At 40.5% G+C, this 18,645-nt stretch overlaps 1 protein-coding gene across 2 annotated transcripts in view; it reads right to left on the bottom strand.

Moving 5' to 3' along the window:
* The window catches only part of galnt2 (UDP-N-acetyl-alpha-D-galactosamine:polypeptide N-acetylgalactosaminyltransferase 2), a 54,246-nt gene that overhangs the window by 16,904 nt on the left and 18,697 nt on the right, over positions 1 to 18,645 (bottom strand). For both annotated transcript variants that reach the window (XM_026377754.1, XM_026377755.1), the window contains exons 2-3: positions 6,771 to 6,858; positions 2,452 to 2,605 (exon numbers count right to left, since the gene is read on the bottom strand). In XM_026377754.1, coding sequence (XP_026233539.1) covers positions 2,452 to 2,605; positions 6,771 to 6,858 — 242 coding nt within the window. The remainder of the gene's footprint in view (positions 1 to 2,451; positions 2,606 to 6,770; positions 6,859 to 18,645) is intronic.

Raw genomic sequence — 18,645 nt, 5'->3', positions numbered from 1 at the left:
AACTCCAATGCGGTGAATGTGAGAGCCAAGCTGTGAGCTGGAACCGCTCCCTGAATGGTTCTGATTACATGTACACAATCAAAAGGATTCAGCACTTAACATGTGCACACACACACACACACACACACAGACACACACACAGACACACACACAGACACACACACAGACACACACACAGACACACACACAGACACACACACAGACACACACACACACACAGACACACACACAGAGCGTAATGTTCTTATGAAGCCTGGATTAACACTGGGTTTTGTAGACTGCAGGGAAAAAGTCCTGTAAGATTGCGTATGTGTGTCCAACAGAGAAAAAATCCTGCCCCGGCTGAAAAGTGAGGAACATGGGTGATAGATCACAACATGAGAGGAGGAGGAGGAGGAGGAAGTGGTGGGACAACCTCTGTCTGAGTTGACCTTAACACAACCAACCTGTCAGATCCAGTGGTGAGAGCCTGTACGCTCGACTGTGTCCACTGTCTCTATAATATCTAGACTACAGTATGGTACCCTGTCATATCCATTCATATTCACCCTAAGCCATCTATGGATCATATCAACTCTAGTCTATTGTATCATACCCATTCTATTATATCTACTCTATGTTCTCTAAATTACATTTACTTTATTGTGTCACGTGTATTTTATCGTATCGACAGAGCAGATACGACATCTGTTGTTTCGTGTCATTTGTCCTCTCCGTCAAACTGTATCTACTATATTGACTCTATCAGATTTATCTACTCTTTTGATGGTAACATCTCTGTCATATGGCATCTATCAATCGTGTCTACTCCATCTTATTCTGTCCATACCCACCTACTGTATCGATCATCTGTTTATGAACGTACTGTATTTTTTTTACTGTGTGTTTTATAAAGCTGTGGAAAAATAACTCTACAAGTTCTTATCCTGTGCCTCTGGCTTGGAAAAAGAAAAAAAACCTAACCCAGTTTATCTCATTCTGGAAAACCTTCACAATCAGTACTGCTACATGCTGTGCAAATGACACATTACTGTCAGATCAATGGGAGACGTATCCCTGCTCTTTTAGTGGGCTAATGGCTCGAGTTGTCTGAGTTAGATCAATATATCAATGAGGCCGCACCAGCGCATTTTTAAAAGAAAATAGCGTTTGACACATTGTGTGTCTGGATAGATGATGCATGAATAAAACAACTGATTAAATACAGTGAACACAACTGTTGTGAGATGACAGTGATGGCAGCAGTTTCACATCTTCCGAGTCTCAGGATGTGTTTGTTAAACAGGCTTTAAAAGAATCCCTTCAAAGAGGCTTCACAGCATACCGGAGACAGCGCACACCGATCAGCATTCATTTGCTAAAGCAGACGAAATAGATGCTTTAAAGTTGGGATTTAAAAAAATGTGGCCTCAATGTGGCAACAGCAGAAAAATGTGTCAAGATAACAAGAGATTGAATATTTAGAAAAGAAAAATAACTAGTTTTCTACAACCTGGCCCAACAGGTGAGAACACCAGGAATGAATCAAACTCACACCAGGGTTCAAACACACATGGAATTCAAGTTTCAAATTTTTATTTTAGTGATATTAAGCAAATTATATATGAGGTAAGACGAACAATTTGACCAAACTCAGGCTATTTGACTTGATTAGGTCATAAAATCCTCTGCAGTATTAATACAAAAGGAAGAATTGTTAGTATGAGAGAAACCGTATGGCTTACACACCTTCAACATTTAAACCTTTAAAGGATGAGGACGGTGAGTTCCTGTATTTCTGTTATTGGCCAACAAATCACATTAAAAGAATAAAACCAACAACTACTTGACTGACTCAGTTTAACTCTCTGTGCCAGCTCTATTCAGCTCCAAAGGCTGAGAACCGCCACCATTATTTACCGTTTCTGAAAATATCAGACTCTTTGTGCAAGAAATCTTGACTCATTGTCAACAACTAAAATATGTGAACCCATTAACACTGGCGGTTGTGTTGTTGTATGCCCTAATGTCAAATCCGCTTAATTAGAAACTGTGCAGACTGACAAGAAAAACGAGTGAGAGCGGAAGCATCATAATTAAGAAGGCAACAAGAAAATTGGGCATATAAATAAGAATCCAGCTTCTAAATCATCACTTATTTTTGTCTCCTCGTCCATTTAACGAGCAGAACAAGCGACAGCCACAAGCAGGGATTTGTTCTGTGAACAAAGCCAGCAAGTGTACAGTGTGTGTCTGCTCTGCTGCTACTTCCTGGTTTCATCTGATACATAACATAGAGGGAGTTTCCAAGAGACCTTATCCAGGCTGGTACCAATTAGTCAAAGACAGATAAGCAAGAACAACATGTACATTACAATCCCTGCAATCACACATGCAACAATTAAAGGTTAAGAGGGAAACATTGAGGTTTACAGTCAACTGTGTGTTAATGACGCCGCAGTAGATACGTACTGGTCGTGTCTTGTATCGGAAACAGCTCGGTCCATACGGAGCTTGTCGCTTTCCACCTGGTTGAACTTATTCCTGGCATATGGATCCTGACCAGGTCGAACCACCGTGGCGCCAACGTACAGGTCCTGGTCAAAATCCTGCCAGCGTACTTTACCTGGACACACACACACACACGTATGAGGTTTGATTGAATATGATAAATAATCTTTTTAGAGCAATATTGAAATTATTATGTGATCCATCCTTTTTTATGCCTCCGACTGTCCCGTTCTCATGTCCTGTTAGGGAACTTTGGCACACTTTGATCAATGAATCAAGTGATGTACATGGATATTCTTCTCCAGGGCCTTCACTGTACTTTACTGTACTTTCCCTTTTAATGATTTGTGTTTGTATTTAATGACAGTCACAAACCTCCATCCTGTTTGGCAACTTTTTTTGTCTTGAACTTTCTTTCTCCACTTTTTCTCATTTCCGCTTGTTTCATATGAAGCCCACGGGTACAGGTGTTTGGTTTGTTTTTAAGAATCTGAAGTATTAACGATGACGCAGCTGGAACTACAGCTTTGTGATTTGAAAACTGTTATCAATTTAAAAAATGACTTATTGTTTAGCCCAAAAATGTCAGCACACAGACATTAAATACGTAGAACTTTGATGGATATGCTAATTTGGTGTCATATTGTTTGTAGTTTAACTGGGATAAATGGTACAAAGGCTCAGATACATTATTTCAAAACTTGAAATAAAATCCAGTCACTGTGAGAAGAGATTTTGGGGAAAAGAGTGTTCGAAAAACTGAACCCTCCAGCTGACAGGACACGTGTGATGTACTGGACATATTTTTAGGCTGTTTTATTAAATACATACAAATAATTATGTAGAAATAGCACAAATTTGATTGGAAAAAGGGTCATTCTGGATTTACTCCTCATGTTGCATCAAATAAAAACTAAGCTGTCAGATAATAAACTGTAAATCCAAGTTTTGATCAGGGACATTTTCCCAAATTCAAAACTGGATTATGTGTTAAATAAACACAGGATATCAAAAAATAAAAGCCACCACCAAAGATGCTGGTTAAACCTTCACAAATGTGTCTCAGGAATGAATGGGATTATACATGAGTGGGAATATGAAATGTAGGCAGCAGCCGAGCTGATGCAACAATCCTTCACGAGTGACAGGATGGAAACCTCTGCGTTTCAAGCTGCTGCTCAGAAAGCCGACATGAAATTTATGCTGAAAATATGCAGGACTGAATTCGGGCGACAAGCACAGACTACTTTAGCAAAGCTAAAAAACACAAAGGAACATTTATTATGCACTGTAGTGAGTCAGGAAAAACACAGAAACATGCACATTTTAGGATTCACTAATTTACTGCAGCCTAATATATAAGTTTGGAGAACGCTCGGCGAGAGCACGTTGCATCTGTCTGACCAGATTACGGAGATCATTGAGCACTAAACAGAGAAAGTTGTCATGTTTAATTTCACAGTTTAACACTGACTACTGAGATACAGACACACACGAATAATAATGCAACTAATTAGCCGAGTGCAGCTGCTATGTTAATGACTTGTGTTAAGCATATGGCGGTGTGAGATTACACTATCTCAGTATAGATGAGCGTGTGCATGACAGGCAGAGACAGACAGACAGAGGGAAACACAGCCTGACGAGGAGGAAAGAGCCAGCGAGTGTGTGTGTGTGTGTGTGTGTCTTCTCTGACAGCATGTGAATGTGTCTCGCATGCTAATTAGCTGCAGCTTGCAATGATCTGCCTGCGACTGTATAACAGCGCCTCAGAGACTCTGTGTCTGTGTCAGGATGTCTGATGTCCTTGCTGATATCTATGTTTAGTGGCAGCGAGTAATTAATGAAGTCCAATTAATGTTTCAACGTCTCACTTTGCGTCTCTTTAGCTGTCTCTCTCTCTCTCTCGTGCTCCTGCGTCCTCTGTGCAGTGAATCACTCAAAGCTGAATAACGGTCCACTTTCTCACTGGGATTAGTCATTGAGTTTGACATTTTCCAATACTCTCAGGCCACTTGTGTTTGTTTCCTTCTCCACATGTGTGGATGGTGAGTGCTTGTGCATTAGTGCAGTCTGACATCTTTGCAGATCTGTTTGTTGGGAGGAGACGTGCAGCTCAGGTCTGATCTGTGTCATCTGGAGACTGTTTGACGTCCTCCTGGATCGGGCTCTTCATGCACGGCTGAGTTTCTCCTTATCCAGTTCGAGGGTCTAATGCAGGGCCACTCAAATACAAGTCTTAAAAGTCCTTCTGACAAAGATTCAGGAAGGATGGCAGAGACACTGATGTTAAGGGTTTATGAGCATGTTACAGTAATAATAAGTAAACCCATTCAGACTCGGCAGGTCTGCTGCTTTACACTGGAACTGTCGAGTCTCCTTCAGTCTCCCATCACTGATCTGTTTCCACCCACAGCTACTGACTGGTTGCTTTTGTTTACTGAAACATTTTCTGGAAATCCCTCGACGGTGTCGTGCTTCCAACTGATAACTCACATGCAGGAGTCATGCTCAGTATGGTTCCCTCCATCTGTACTGAACCATGACCCCTCCGCCCACCTGATCTGAGGACACCAACGCTCTGTGTGCAAGCAAACGTCTTATTCGATTTAGTCCCTGAAAATAAACTGAATAACAGAGCTAAAGAGCAGCATTTCACACCCAGGATCACATCCTTACAGGGAACTGGAGCTCTATTCTGCTACAGAGGTCAGCACAAATAGGATTTTAAAGACGTGTTTAGTAATTCAATCAACATTAAACATTCAATTCGGCAAAATAACATAAACTCAAGTAAAGTTGCAGAGACTAGTGCATTAACTAAACAACTGACTCACAGAAAATTAAAGAGAAAGTACTTAGAAATCTTTTAATCTCTGCTTCCAGTGTCACAAGTCACTACAATCTGAATATTTTCATCTGTGCAAATAACAATTTGAAGGTGTAAATATGAGATCTAGGACATTATTTTGTCCATTTATCTAAAAATAAAATAACCACAAATTAGAAAAGAAAATTAGAGTTACAGGTTCCAACAACATTCACTGATGAAGACCATGAAGCACAGTTAATTGCTGCAGACTTTTACATGTTGTTTTACATCAGTATATGTGAGGTCAAGACTTTGTTTGGATTTGTAAAGATGCAAATGTTGTATGAAAAGTGTCGAGGAGAAACCAGAGATTCAGAGTCAAACTGAACCTATTTCCACTGCTGCGTCAGATAAGAGAGAGTGTTCAGCGTTTGCAGGTAACGGGCTTGGGGAGGGAGGTGGCTGCTTAGAGTCAGACTGAGGATGAGAGCTGAATGAGAAATCGCTGCTCTTCCTGCTGAGACACTTCTGCTCCATTGTTGGACTGAGACAATGTTCTCTAAAGTCTGGGTGGAGACACATAGCTGGGTTTGTGGGAAGATTAAAATGGATCCCTCAATTGTTTTGGCTAATTTAGTGGCTCCATCATTTAAAGTTTGTACTGCTGAATCGACTTCTCTTCTTTCTCCGTGGTTATTTAAACATGTTAAGCAGGCTGAGGATGTTCTACTAGTAATAAAACTACCCCAGTGTGTTACCACATTTCAAAAAGGAAACGGTTTTGGTTGTGGAAACATGATGTGCAATACTTTCACTGGCGTTAAGGGTTACAGCTGGGCTGCATTTGTTCTGCCTTTAGTACAAACACAACAAAGATGCTGAACATCTCCAGATGCAGAAGGAGGTGAAGATCATGACAAAAGGTTTATTTGATAGTTTGGTTTTATACCTAAGACACGAACGCCTTCATGGACAGAAAAAGGTATTCCAAATTTTTATATACTGTACGGAAAAGTAGCAAGATCACACTGTAATACTCAGTTACAAGTAAAAGTGTATTTAAAATGTTACTTAAGTACAAAAGTATCCTTAAGAAAATGCAGAGTACCATAAAATGTAAATATGTAAGTAAAGTGCAGTGTCCTAATATTCAACTCTAGTAAAGTACTAGAGAAACATACGTAGTTACTTTCAATTACTGCACGACGGCAATTTTGATTATCAGTAATAGTCTATCCACCTCTGTCAGTGGTTGAGTTGCATTGTGGGTAATGTAGGCAACAGGTTTTCACAAGGAAGAATCAGGAGTACTTTTAAAGGTAAACATAAGATAAGATAAAATAATACTACAAAAAATAGGAGGAACCATCAAATACAAATACATGTGTATAAATATATTTGCAGTTTTCACTGTATTGCACATGAGCTGTGTACACCTAAGGGCAGCGTGGGGCGTGACGCTTCCTACCTGGTGGCAGAGTCTCCAGGTTGTGGGCCTTGTCGTCAGGGCTGTGAACTTTGCCCCTGCTGGACAAGTCGTTGGAGCCCCAGTCATCCTGAAAGAGGGACACAGAGTTTAATGGAGAAACACGGGACATCTGCTGTTTTCTGATAATAATAACTTGATTCTGCATCCAGTTCACATTTAGTTCACTTTAGCTCACTTTGCGACAAGTGATGAGATAAAATTCAGGGTAAACGTGTTTTATGAGCTATTTTTAACCTGACCTGCATCACAGCTAACTGATCTGAACGTGATGCTCCGCTGTGTCTGCTCATATTTAAACAGGACGTTAAGACAGCATGATCATATTGGCCCAGGATCAATCAACGCCATCTTCTAGACAAGCAGGAAATAAATAAATCAATATATACTGTACATATGCTTCATCCATTCTTTCATTTTCTCTTCTCCATTCGTCACGAATTCATTCACTTATTCCCCCCTGAAGGGTTCATCGGTGCACTGAGAGACATGTCACCATTCACGCACGTGTTGAGACGGCTGAGCTCGTCCTCCTCGCGTCCATCTGTGTTACTGTTAAAACCCACTGGATCAATACACTGGGAGCCACAGCAATTAGTGCCATTCACTCGCTGTCCAGACTGCTGGCCTTGACTTTAGAAAACTATCGTCCAGCTCTCTTATTCGCCGTGTGTGTCCCTTTCACCTTCAGCATCTCCAAAATGCTTTATTGATTTGTTTTCTTTACTGCCTCAGGACAAGCAATGACAGTCTGAGATCACCAAAACGGTATTTAACCATTGATTTCTTTAGCTGAGAGCTAAGAAAAGGGTAAAACAGAGATTATCTGGGGTTTTTTATGCCTTTGGATTTCTAGCAGCCAAATAACTGCTGTTGTTGTCTGTGACTGTCGCTCACACTTCACTCTGTAGCAGCTTTTGAAATGAGAGCAACAACCTTCTCTAAACCTAAACAGCTATTTTCCAAGTGACTAAAAAAAAGATTTATCAGTCTTACACCCCACACCTATTATAAAAATCCTACATAAAATCAATTTCTGTAAGTGTTCGCAGCAGCTGAGTGTGTGCACAGTGAGACGGTAAAGTCAGTGTAGGATGAAAACTGAAAGTGGCAGTAAAGTCCTCTGCAGAAATACAGTTTGACAGGTTCTGGAGGGAATCGGACACATTTCAGGTAAAATAAAGCCACAAATTAGCCTCAGACTTTAGCTTTGTTGGGCTGTTTTATCGGCTCCGTAGCTGACGTGTTACAGGCGACTCTACAAAATGAAGTGACTCATGGCTCTACATTTACAGCTGGTTACAAAATCCTTCTCTCCTTCTTTAGTCTCTTCAGTGTCAGTAAACATGCACGAGCAAAGTCACATTTGTATCTTTGATAGTGGTGTGATTTTTGTAAGCTGCTGTTAATATAACCCCACTGTAACATGATTGTAAAAGCCTTCAACAGACACAGACGTCTGATGAAATCTGCTAATGTTTGTCTCTCTCTCTCTGTCTGCCGTGTCTTGTTTCTTCGGAAACTGCCTCGCAGCCATAAAAACACAGTCACCTGCCTCTTTAAACACCTGGTGCCTCACATGTGCAGCAAAATAGACATGGGGCAAAAATACATCTGTACCATAACGCTGCACACAAACACCTTCTGACAGACAGTCGTGACCGGAAAGCTCTAAAAAATTCATGGTTTCATATTTTGACTTTCCACTGAGTTGTGTTAAAGCTACAATATTAAAAGTTTTGGAAATCAAGTTAGCAGCAGCAGGACACTGTAAATCAGTCCATCCTCCTCCGTTACACCCTGTCCGACCCTTCAAGGATTAGTCTTGAAGCTACAAAACCTCGTCCCCTTCTGTGCTTATCTCAGCTGATTTAAAACAGTTTTTATATATTAAATTCCTTTTGGGAATAAAATATCTGCTTCCAGCCCCACGCCTCCATTTGCTCGTATACTCTATAACACTCTCATGAAGAGTTAGTGCTCAGAAAAGATCAGGGAGTAATTTTCCCTGCTGTGCTTGTAGATGCCAAGTATTTATTTCATGGCTGCAGAGTTTTAGGTTCCTCTGTCGCCACTTTAACTGAAGAAATTCATCAGTTTACTGTTTTGAAAGGAGAGAAAGGAAAATTATGATCACTTGGAGATGAAACCGAGCAAAACAAAGCAAAACAAGAATTATTATGAGAAAAGTGATGGAAGAGAAAGAACAATTCACCAGCTGCATCTCTGCCGCCTGCTTCTTGTCCAAATTCCTTGTGATTTATGGACATTGTAGTCCGTCATGACTCACATGGAGACAGAAAGCATTAGGAGATGATGAGAACAATGCACTGCTTTAAGGACTTGATTGATCAACAAATGGTTTCTATAAATATGGCTCATGGCTGATTGAAGCATGATTTAAAAGAGTTAGAGAGCAGATGTTGCCGAGGTATTTTTAAAACTCCCATCATCTGAGTGGCTTCAGAAAACTTCTGAACACACACATTGATAAAAAGCGACTGTGTATTTAAACATATCACCAAACAGAAATGTTCTAACTTCCCCAAAGATTAAGAGAATTATACATAATGGTGGTTTTAAAACACATTAAACCTGATCTTACATCTGTCCTGGACGAGCACTGGTTCACCAACAAAGCATCTCCATCTTTGATGGAGAGGCTGCAGCTGTTGCATCGTGATTCTTGTCGGCTGAACTAATGCTAAAGACCACGCTAGCTGTTTTCTGCATCTGCAACATTTCACTGATCTCACGTGGAGAACGGCTGAAACGTGGAGACAGACAGACAAAACAAATCCCCATGTTAGAGGATGTGGCATCCAGATCTATTGCAAGTCAATTAAGGGGTGTTAAACTAAATAAACCTGGTTCTGGCATAGTAGAAATCACAATGTGACAAACTGTGCATGTTCAAATAAAACATGCACCTGTTTTTGCAATTTGCACCTCCTAGAAAATTTTAGACAAACATTTTAGTAAAGCTGCCATAAAAACTGGAATGAAAGTAGCTGATGATCGTGTGCGTTCCACACATAAGATCATTAAATGTGCAAATGATACAACTGTGGTTTTAAATGGATGAAAGGATGGTTTCATCCAGAAGCAATCAAAGACGTGATAATTGACTTGAGGAGACGCAGTGAGGACATCTCTCCTCTCCACATCAATGGAGACAACGTGAAAAAGAGACTCGAAAGACGATTAGAAACTGGGAAACAGCCACCAACTACGCGTCTAAAATTCAATAAATAAAATAAAACTAGGTTCAGTTATCTCTCCTCTTTACAGAGGAATGTAAGTTCAAAACATCAGCTCCTTTTTGTTTGTTCTCCATCTCTTGTTCAATGTGTCTTTTTAGGATTTTTCTCCTGTGGGGTCGGTTTCTCTTCCTGGTTCGAGCCACCTAACAGCTGCAGCGGGTGTGTGTCCCCGTGCAGTGTGCATTCATCTCTGTGCTTTGTTGTTGGTTTATGTAGGACAGCATCAAGCATCTTACTTCACACAGGGCGCTAAAGAATTCATATTCATCAAGGAAGTAAGGACAATGCTGAGGATTTCTGTGTCAGATTTCTGTGGCAACTGAGGGTGACACAGAAACTAAACAGCCTCACGGTGTGAAGAGTACACACAGGCACAAGTACACAAACTCTAGTAAAAGTGCAAGTACTTGCCTAAATAAAATACTTCACTGCAAACAGAAGCACCACTTTACAGTCTTCACTCAAGCTGTAGTCAGGAAATGCTCTAACAAGTATGAGTACTTCACTAGAAATAGATTTCTCTGAACATAAGTTATCTGAGTTAATGATAAGAAAAGTATTTTAAACACTACGGAATCTGACGCTGTTGGAAATACGAACGTCTCATACAGTAAATAAGGTTTCTGCAAGAATCTCAAACGTTCAGACCTTTTTAAGTTTAATTCACATACAGATTCAAGCAGATATTTACTTCATCACGTCAGGAGATCTCAAGAAAAACACGTCAAGAAAATCTTTATTGAGCAGTCGTTTCACATTTGTGTTGTAAACTGTAACAAAATGTAAAAATGTAAGGTCCTAACAAATGTTTGCTCGCAGCCAACTGCAGGATCCACACAAGAGCTGTCACACCTGCTTCTCTGATAACAGGATGGACTTTAAACCCCCCAGCAGATCGCACCGAGCTTGAGAGTGTGTGTGTGTGTGTGTGTGTGTGTGTGTGTGTGTGTGGCAACATGTGTCAGCTCATATTTGTGTATTTGGGCATTTGCGAGCTCACATGCATTAGTGTGTCAGTCTGGTTACACGCAAACTTTGTGCACTTATCTGTCTGCACGTGAATGTGCGTGTTGTATCTTACAGTCAAAGTATAATCCACCGTAATCTGATCACATCCACTGATAGATTAACTCAGATAACAGTACACCAACAACACACACACTGACACAGTGAGCATCACAAAATCTAGTCGGACAAAAACATTTGAGATGAAGTCCAAGTTTTAGATCTAATTAAAAACAAGCAGGTTGAATAGACTCAACCTTCGTACAGATGAAAGATGAAGAAGAAGCTATAAAATAAGCTGAAACGCAGGATTTGAAGGAAGAGACGAGTAAGTCCTTCTGACTTTACACAAAGACCTGTGACAAATGCCATTTTAAGAAAATAATTACTCACAGAAATAGCACAAACCTGCATGATTAAACTTTAATTAGCAGCATTAATGTTGCCTGAAACATTCGAAAAGTAAAATATGCAGTGGGAGATGATATTTATAGTTAAATCAAATTTAAGTTGAGGCCAAAACTGGTTTTGATACCACTGTGTAAATCTAGATTAAATCCATGTTTCTGACAAAACAAGCAGTGCCAGTGATCTGATTTGCCCTTTAAGCTTATTTTAAAAATCCCTCCAGCAGACGACAGCACAGTTCAGGACTTCAACAGCAGCACTGATGAAACTAACTGTTGGACAGAAACACACAGTGCAATTTAAACCCAGCAGGGCCGTGACGGCGTCAGGCCATCAGGGAGCATCTTAGTTGTTGCGGTATGTCCTGTACTGTTGGAACCAGTGTGAGAGACCGCTCTGATTGGCTGCACAGCTGAGTGAATCACTGGACCTGAGCACCACCCGAAGCATAACTTCATATGAGACATATTCTCAATCAGAAGTATCTTTCAACTGTCTGTGTTGAACGAGAGCAGCTTCTGCTGCTTTGTCCGTGATTCATATATCATCAGAAGCCTTTGTTCTTCTTCTGCTTGACGAATACAGACTACCACTATACCTGTACCTACCTCTAGTTCTGTGATGTGTGTCACAGCTCTTAGGCAGCAGAGCTCCTTTAGTTATGAAGCAGCACAGAGACGTAACCAACACAACATTAACCACTTTGTTCGCTGGTAAGTTGAAAACTCTGCTGTTTTTCCCGAACCTCGGATTAATTGGTTTCTCTGCTGCACTCAGGGTCATTTATCTTTAACTTATTGCGGCACCGCTGTGTTTCTGATCCACTTTTAATCCATTTGTATCTGGTCATCCTCTTGTTTTATCTCATTTCACTATATCTAGTTTTATTTTGCCTTAATTGAGTTTATTCTGATTTGTATTACTTGTAGTTTTTAATGTTCTAATGCTTTTTTTGTCTGCGTAATGCACTTTGAATTGCCTCCATTTAAAATGTGGCTTCATTTAATAAATAAAGCTGCAGTTTCTTGCAGAAAGCATTAGTGGTTCTCAATTGTGCAGTTTGTTGAAATCAAATGATTTACAGTCAACGTTATGTCCAAAAAATACATCAGTATATCAGAAAATAAACACATTTCCTCTTCTCTTAATATAAATACACACTTTTGGTCCTGTAATTTGGCTTATTTGTGCATTTTTTTCTACATTTCTGATACATTAATGTTGTTTAAATGTTTAAGAATAAGCCACAGGCTTTAAATAGGTTTTCTTTAGGTGCATACAGCAGCCAGTGCTGTAAGTAATTAGAGAAACTGTCCTTCTAGTGAATGGCTCAGACTGAAACCCCTCTGACAGACAGCATCTGTCCTGGTGAAGTGTCCTGAAGCACAACACTGAATCCAGATCAGCTCCATGCATGGTAGTTGGTGACTAAGCTTGACCTTTGACCTCCCTGGGAAGTCAAAAAAAAGAGAAATTCTATCTTCAGGCGTTCAAAGCAATATCACAAAAATTATCTCACAGCACTGGCTTCAAATGAGAAGTTGTGTATAACAGTCATGTCCGGTCAGATAAACATCACAGATGTCAAAAGAACGACTTTCCCCTCACCGTGCAGTTCAGTCTCCGACCACTTCCCATCGTGGTGCACGGAGAACTAATCTTTTTTTTAACAAGTACCTCACATCACGCGATCCCTTCTGAATCATTTCTCCTCCTTTCCTCTCACTCCAATTAAAACAAATCTGCTGAAATCTACTGCTAAAACATTCACCCATCCTTTTCCTTTCTCATCACTTCAGCTTCCAGCAGTTTAATCAGTGCACTGCGGTCTTGGCATTTCTTAAGGAAAAGCATGTTAAATGCCTCAAGAAAAATGTAAACTACACCCAAATGTAGCATCACGGCAAAATAATAAATAAAAACTCTCAAGTATTGAGGGTTATTTCAGTTATTTATATCCAGCCATAACTACAGTCTGTATCTTACAGTAAAGCATCAGACAAAGATGTTATCACCACGAGCTGCCTGGTGTCACGCTGCTTTTAAGTTCTCCAGTTTTGACCTGGGAATGAACTCACGCTGAAGATTAACTCTGAGAAATCACCACAGATGAAAAGAGGAAAAACAAAGAAACACTTAAAGTCAAGTGGACACATTTAACTCTTATTAATGTCCATTAGATTTTAACATCAAGGGGAATTCAGAAAACACAACGTCTGTTTGGTTGATAATAAGTTTGTGAACAGCTCAGCTGCACAGAAGTGTTTTGGGCTAAATGTCAACGGGTTTAGTAGATTTATCGTTTACTGTGTTAGTGCTAATGTGTTAATTAGCACTAGAGATGCAGCTGAGAGATGGGCATTAGCAGTTATCTGTTCATAAAGTAGTAGACTAATTAAAACAGCCTGGTCATAGTTCTCCAGGCTCTGTGAGATTGTCCCTTAGTTTCACACGCAACATTTTCAAATACTGATCATGAAATGTGTTGTGATTAGGTCATATGTTGTATTATGACTGACGACTGACTATTTCCGGTAACGTCACCTCAAACTGACTTGAGAAGTTGATCAGAGAAGCTGGATCTAAACATCTGGATAAGAGTTTGCTCTCCTGGCTGTTGACCAGACCACGTATCGAAAACTCAAAAGCATGAGGTTGTGCGTGAATGTGTTTTACTCCGAGCTTGTCCTGGTCCAACACTGTTCAAATCTCAAATCTCCCCTTGTTTCCTGACTGAACCTGCTAGGTCAACAAGCCAAACAACATTAACTGGCTAAACGGTCCAGACCTTAGGTGTTAAAGTCTAAAAATGACCAGGTGGTAAAATTAATCCTGATGGGGACATGAATGATGGCGTTAATGCCATAAAAATCCTACAGTTACATCCTAAACGTAAGAACAAAATCAGTTTATCCATGAATAATGAAAGAAATTCAAGGAACTGGAACAGGAAATTAGAGAAACCCCACTTCTCTAATCAGCGTTTCCTAATTTTCCTCTTCAAAGTTCATGACAATCAGTAGAAACTTGCTCTGGGGACTTTTGCAGCTCCTAAAATTTCTAGTTAATGGGTTTTATAGAAGAGGCCAGTGCAGATGTGGATGAGTAAGTGTCACGTGTTCCATCTAATAAACGAGGAGAGCAGTAAACGAACAAACTGGACAAACAAAAAGTTAACCTGCAGCCCCCTCCCTCTGTCTGCAAACCAAAAACACCATCCACCAACATATCCAGTACTAGCAGTGAAACCAAAATGGGGACATGGACGTGTTTTGCACCAAAAAGTGACATCTTCATCTGCGTTAGTTCACACTTTGACTGTGTTAATATCCCTGATTCAGGCTCCCTGTGGTGATTCTGTCCTCTCCGACACGCTCTGCAAGTTGTTTATCCACGAGAAGAAAGAATCCACAACATGTCGGGTTTTTTTTTTTTTTTTCCACCTCTTTAATCACGTCTCGGTGTCCTCAGGCCACACACACACACACACACTCTGTATCTTCTGGCAGTAGTTCAACATAAAAGGATGAAAGGAGTGAAAGAAGCTTGTTGCTGAAAACAAGTCCTAAAAAACGCAGCCATAACTGGGATGTCGTTACTCACAGATGGGGAGGAAGGATGCAGATGGAGGGTTTTGGCATTTGCGGTCATTTTGTTGAACCTCCCTGCAAAGACTTCCAGCAGTATGTTGCAGAAGTTGCTCAAACTTTGGAATAAATGAACATTTCAGCTGCAAACACCCCCTTATTTTCTTTTTTCTCTTAACTTGATTTCATTTTAATGCATCTCCTCTCCCTCCTGCTGGACCCTCTACAGCTCTTTGTCATCATGTGGTCGCATCTCTCCCTTCGTATACTGATAAGTCCTCTTCTGCTTTATCCTCTCCTCCTCCTGCCGTTTCTTCCTCATACACAAAGTTAGAATTTAAAATCTGTGGCTGATGTTGCTGTTCCCAACAAACAAAGTAAAACTTTGTTTTCATCATGACAGCTTTTCAGGAACTGACACTAGACTAAAGTGTTTATAACGACATAACTATTCCTGCTAAATACTGCTGAAGGGGAATTATTACAGTAGAACATTATGCACAAGGCTGATGAAACTATAACTGGCTGGCAAACGAGAGGAAGAATTACATGCTGTATGTGTTCACACACTATCAGTTCCGACTGAAGGAAATTAACTCTCATGTCCTGCAGGAAGACAAACCACTGATGACGAGCTTTGATGTTGTTCATTTTAGATTCAGAAAGAAACAAAAGCCTCTTTCTTCTTCGACATTCATACTGTACGACGCATGCACAACCAGCCTGCATTCATAAATCACCTTGTTCAAGAAAAAGTTAAGACCAGGAACAATAAACAGTATTAAAATATGACTTTCTTACTAGAGCGAAGAAATCACATTTAATGACTTTGTTTCTGCAGAAAGAAGCAGATTCATTATTTAAAACACAGCTCACTGGGTCTGTCGGATGTTATTGTTCTGGGTGATTTAAAGCATGTGGTGCGATTTTATAATTCACAAAGGGCCAATAAACAGAATCAGAAATCAAACTGTCTCTCATTAACCTGCAGCTGTCTAAAATACATGTAAACGTCAGTGCTCCAAAACAATAAAGCCAATTTAAAGCTAAATTCATAGATATAGTTTTTTATATTACTGTGATCTATTTTGCAGTTTCTTGTATGTAGGGATGATGTTTATCATAATCATATCATTTCATATCATTATCCTTTCGCTCACCTCTTCTAAAAGTATTTCCTCTTGGCGCAACCTGATAAATCTACGTGTACAAACCTGGACCAGCACAGTAGAGACCAATAAATGAGTCTTATAAATAAATCTACACACCAAAATAAAACAGTGCTTCTCTCTGTGTCAGAGGTATCAGAAGTGGGTCAGACAGACACACACTCCTCTGCTGATGCATGGCTGCAGAAGATGTCTGGCTCTGCTTCAGCCAACTGGAGCGGCTAATTACAGCAATGTGTAATTTTAATTTAATTTGATTTGTTAAATTTTAACTACTTCTCAGGGAAATTCAGGACACACGCAGATGACAGTGCAGCTGTCGTTTCAGTCACTGGATCGAGGGATCTTGAGGTTCATCAGATAATGTAATGTAATGTAATTTCATAAGATAATAGGGGACACGGAACAATAAAAAGAGGGGAGGGGGCTGTTTGTAAAATCTACAAGTGCCTTCAACTTCACCCGTTTGAGAATTCAGACTACAGTGAGCAAACTGTGACAAGTCTCACCAGGGTGTGTGTGTGTCTGAGAAGGAGAGAGGGGGTGTAAGACCGTTCAATGGAGCAATTGTGTGTGCTGGCCCTTGTCCCAAAACCCCATCTGCATCCTACACACACACACACACACACCACACACACACACAAACACACACACACAAAGAAAGATGCACAGACTTAGAAAATGCAACCTAGAGTCAGACCACACACACATCAACACCTTCACGTCTGAATCAGCCCAAACGAAGACGTTGAATCAGTGAGTTCACTCGCATCAAACTAGTGAGCTGGTAAACTTCCACCACGTCACTGCAGAAGCTTTTAGGGAAGATTAAAACTCTGCATATGCACGATCTACTGATCTTACAAAAGATGTTTGGACTGAAAAACATACTTGTGGTGCTCGGGAAACATCTAACGACTAGTACATCCTACTTAAGCATCTCCTGCTGCTGTGTTTCTCCAAAGCTGCAGCTCAACAACACTGGTGAAGAAGCACAGAGGACTCCTGGATACTGTTCCACACAAGCACAGCATATTTTCACTGAAACAATTAATACAACTACATGATAAATGAGTCAGTAAACGTATTTGATTTTGGCTCTGTTATTTCTATTGTACTGTACAAGATAATAATTCAACAAGTCAAAGACCAAACGATTAGGAAAACTTATTACCTTCGCACTTGCATTTTAGTTTGGCACTATGGCCGTGCAAAAAACTGAAGCAGGCTCTACATTTGCTTACTTACATTAATTAATTATTCTTTAAATTACAAAAATGCAAAGTTAAGTAGCTGTAGGACATTTTAAAATGATGATTGGTTGTTAAATTCACATCCAGTAATGCATCTATAACATGCTAACGTCCAATGGAACAGTGAGACCAGTGTTCAGGACAGTGCACACGTTATTTTGTGTGATATTTAATGCACATTTGGTTTCACTCTACTGTACAGTTTGCCGAGCAGTGACTGTAAGGGCTGTGAGATAATGCAATTTACCTGCAGTAGCATGAGGAGGAAATGCTCAGCAGGGGAACAATCACAGTGGGGGGGGGGCTTCTTCTGGTTAATGACACTCATTAAGTGACAGCTGAGACCACGGTACCACACACAGCCAGGTGTAGTCCTTGGAGGTCCGCCTGGTGCACAGGACAACTAACCCTCCGTCCGCCTGTCTCCGTGCCCGTCGGTGATGGTTCAACAGACACAATCAGCCGAGCTCAGGTTCATGGTGTCCGTTACATCTATTGTTGCAGCACTTTAATAATCCCTTTGAAGACAAACATGCAGGTCTTTTCATGTTGACTGAGAGGAGTCCAAGACAGGACCTTCAGTGTTTGTGAGCAGAAGGACATGAAAGTGCATGAAAAGAGGAGATTAAAAAAAAAAGAACGCTGCAGAGTACGGTTGATTCATGGATGTTGATTGAGGAACTGAGATCAGTGAGGTGTGAGGAATAAAAAGAGGGCAGGGAAGATGTTTTTTATTCCTCTACCTGAATTTACTGAAGATACTGTACCCCTGTCTGTAGGTAAGATACAGTCAGAGACTGACACGGTCCACCCATTTTCAGCTTCTTAATCTCTCCAGCGTGTCCTAGGTCTACCCCACAGTGTCCTACCAGCTGGACATGCAGCTCTACTCTGAGCTCCCTACTCTTCTTACTGAGGAAACTCATTTTGCTGAAGCTGCTCCAATCAAGACCAGAGAAACTCTTTCAATTGGGACAGAAACTCCCATGCAACAAGAAGGGAGGAAGTCCACCATTTTCCAGCAAAAAATAAATAAACTCCAGTGAATAGTGAAGGTCGTGGTCTGATGAAAGCAACAGAACCACATCATCTGCAAACAGAACCAATTCTGAGCGCAACACAGGATGTGTGAGAGAGTCCGATGTTATCCTCCCTGCTGAACACAGCCTGTC

This window comes from Anabas testudineus, chromosome 3, assembly GCF_900324465.2.
Source record: "Anabas testudineus chromosome 3, fAnaTes1.2, whole genome shotgun sequence".
NCBI lineage: Eukaryota > Metazoa > Chordata > Actinopteri > Anabantiformes > Anabantidae > Anabas > Anabas testudineus.
This window is presented reverse-complemented; position numbering and strand designations above follow the sequence as displayed.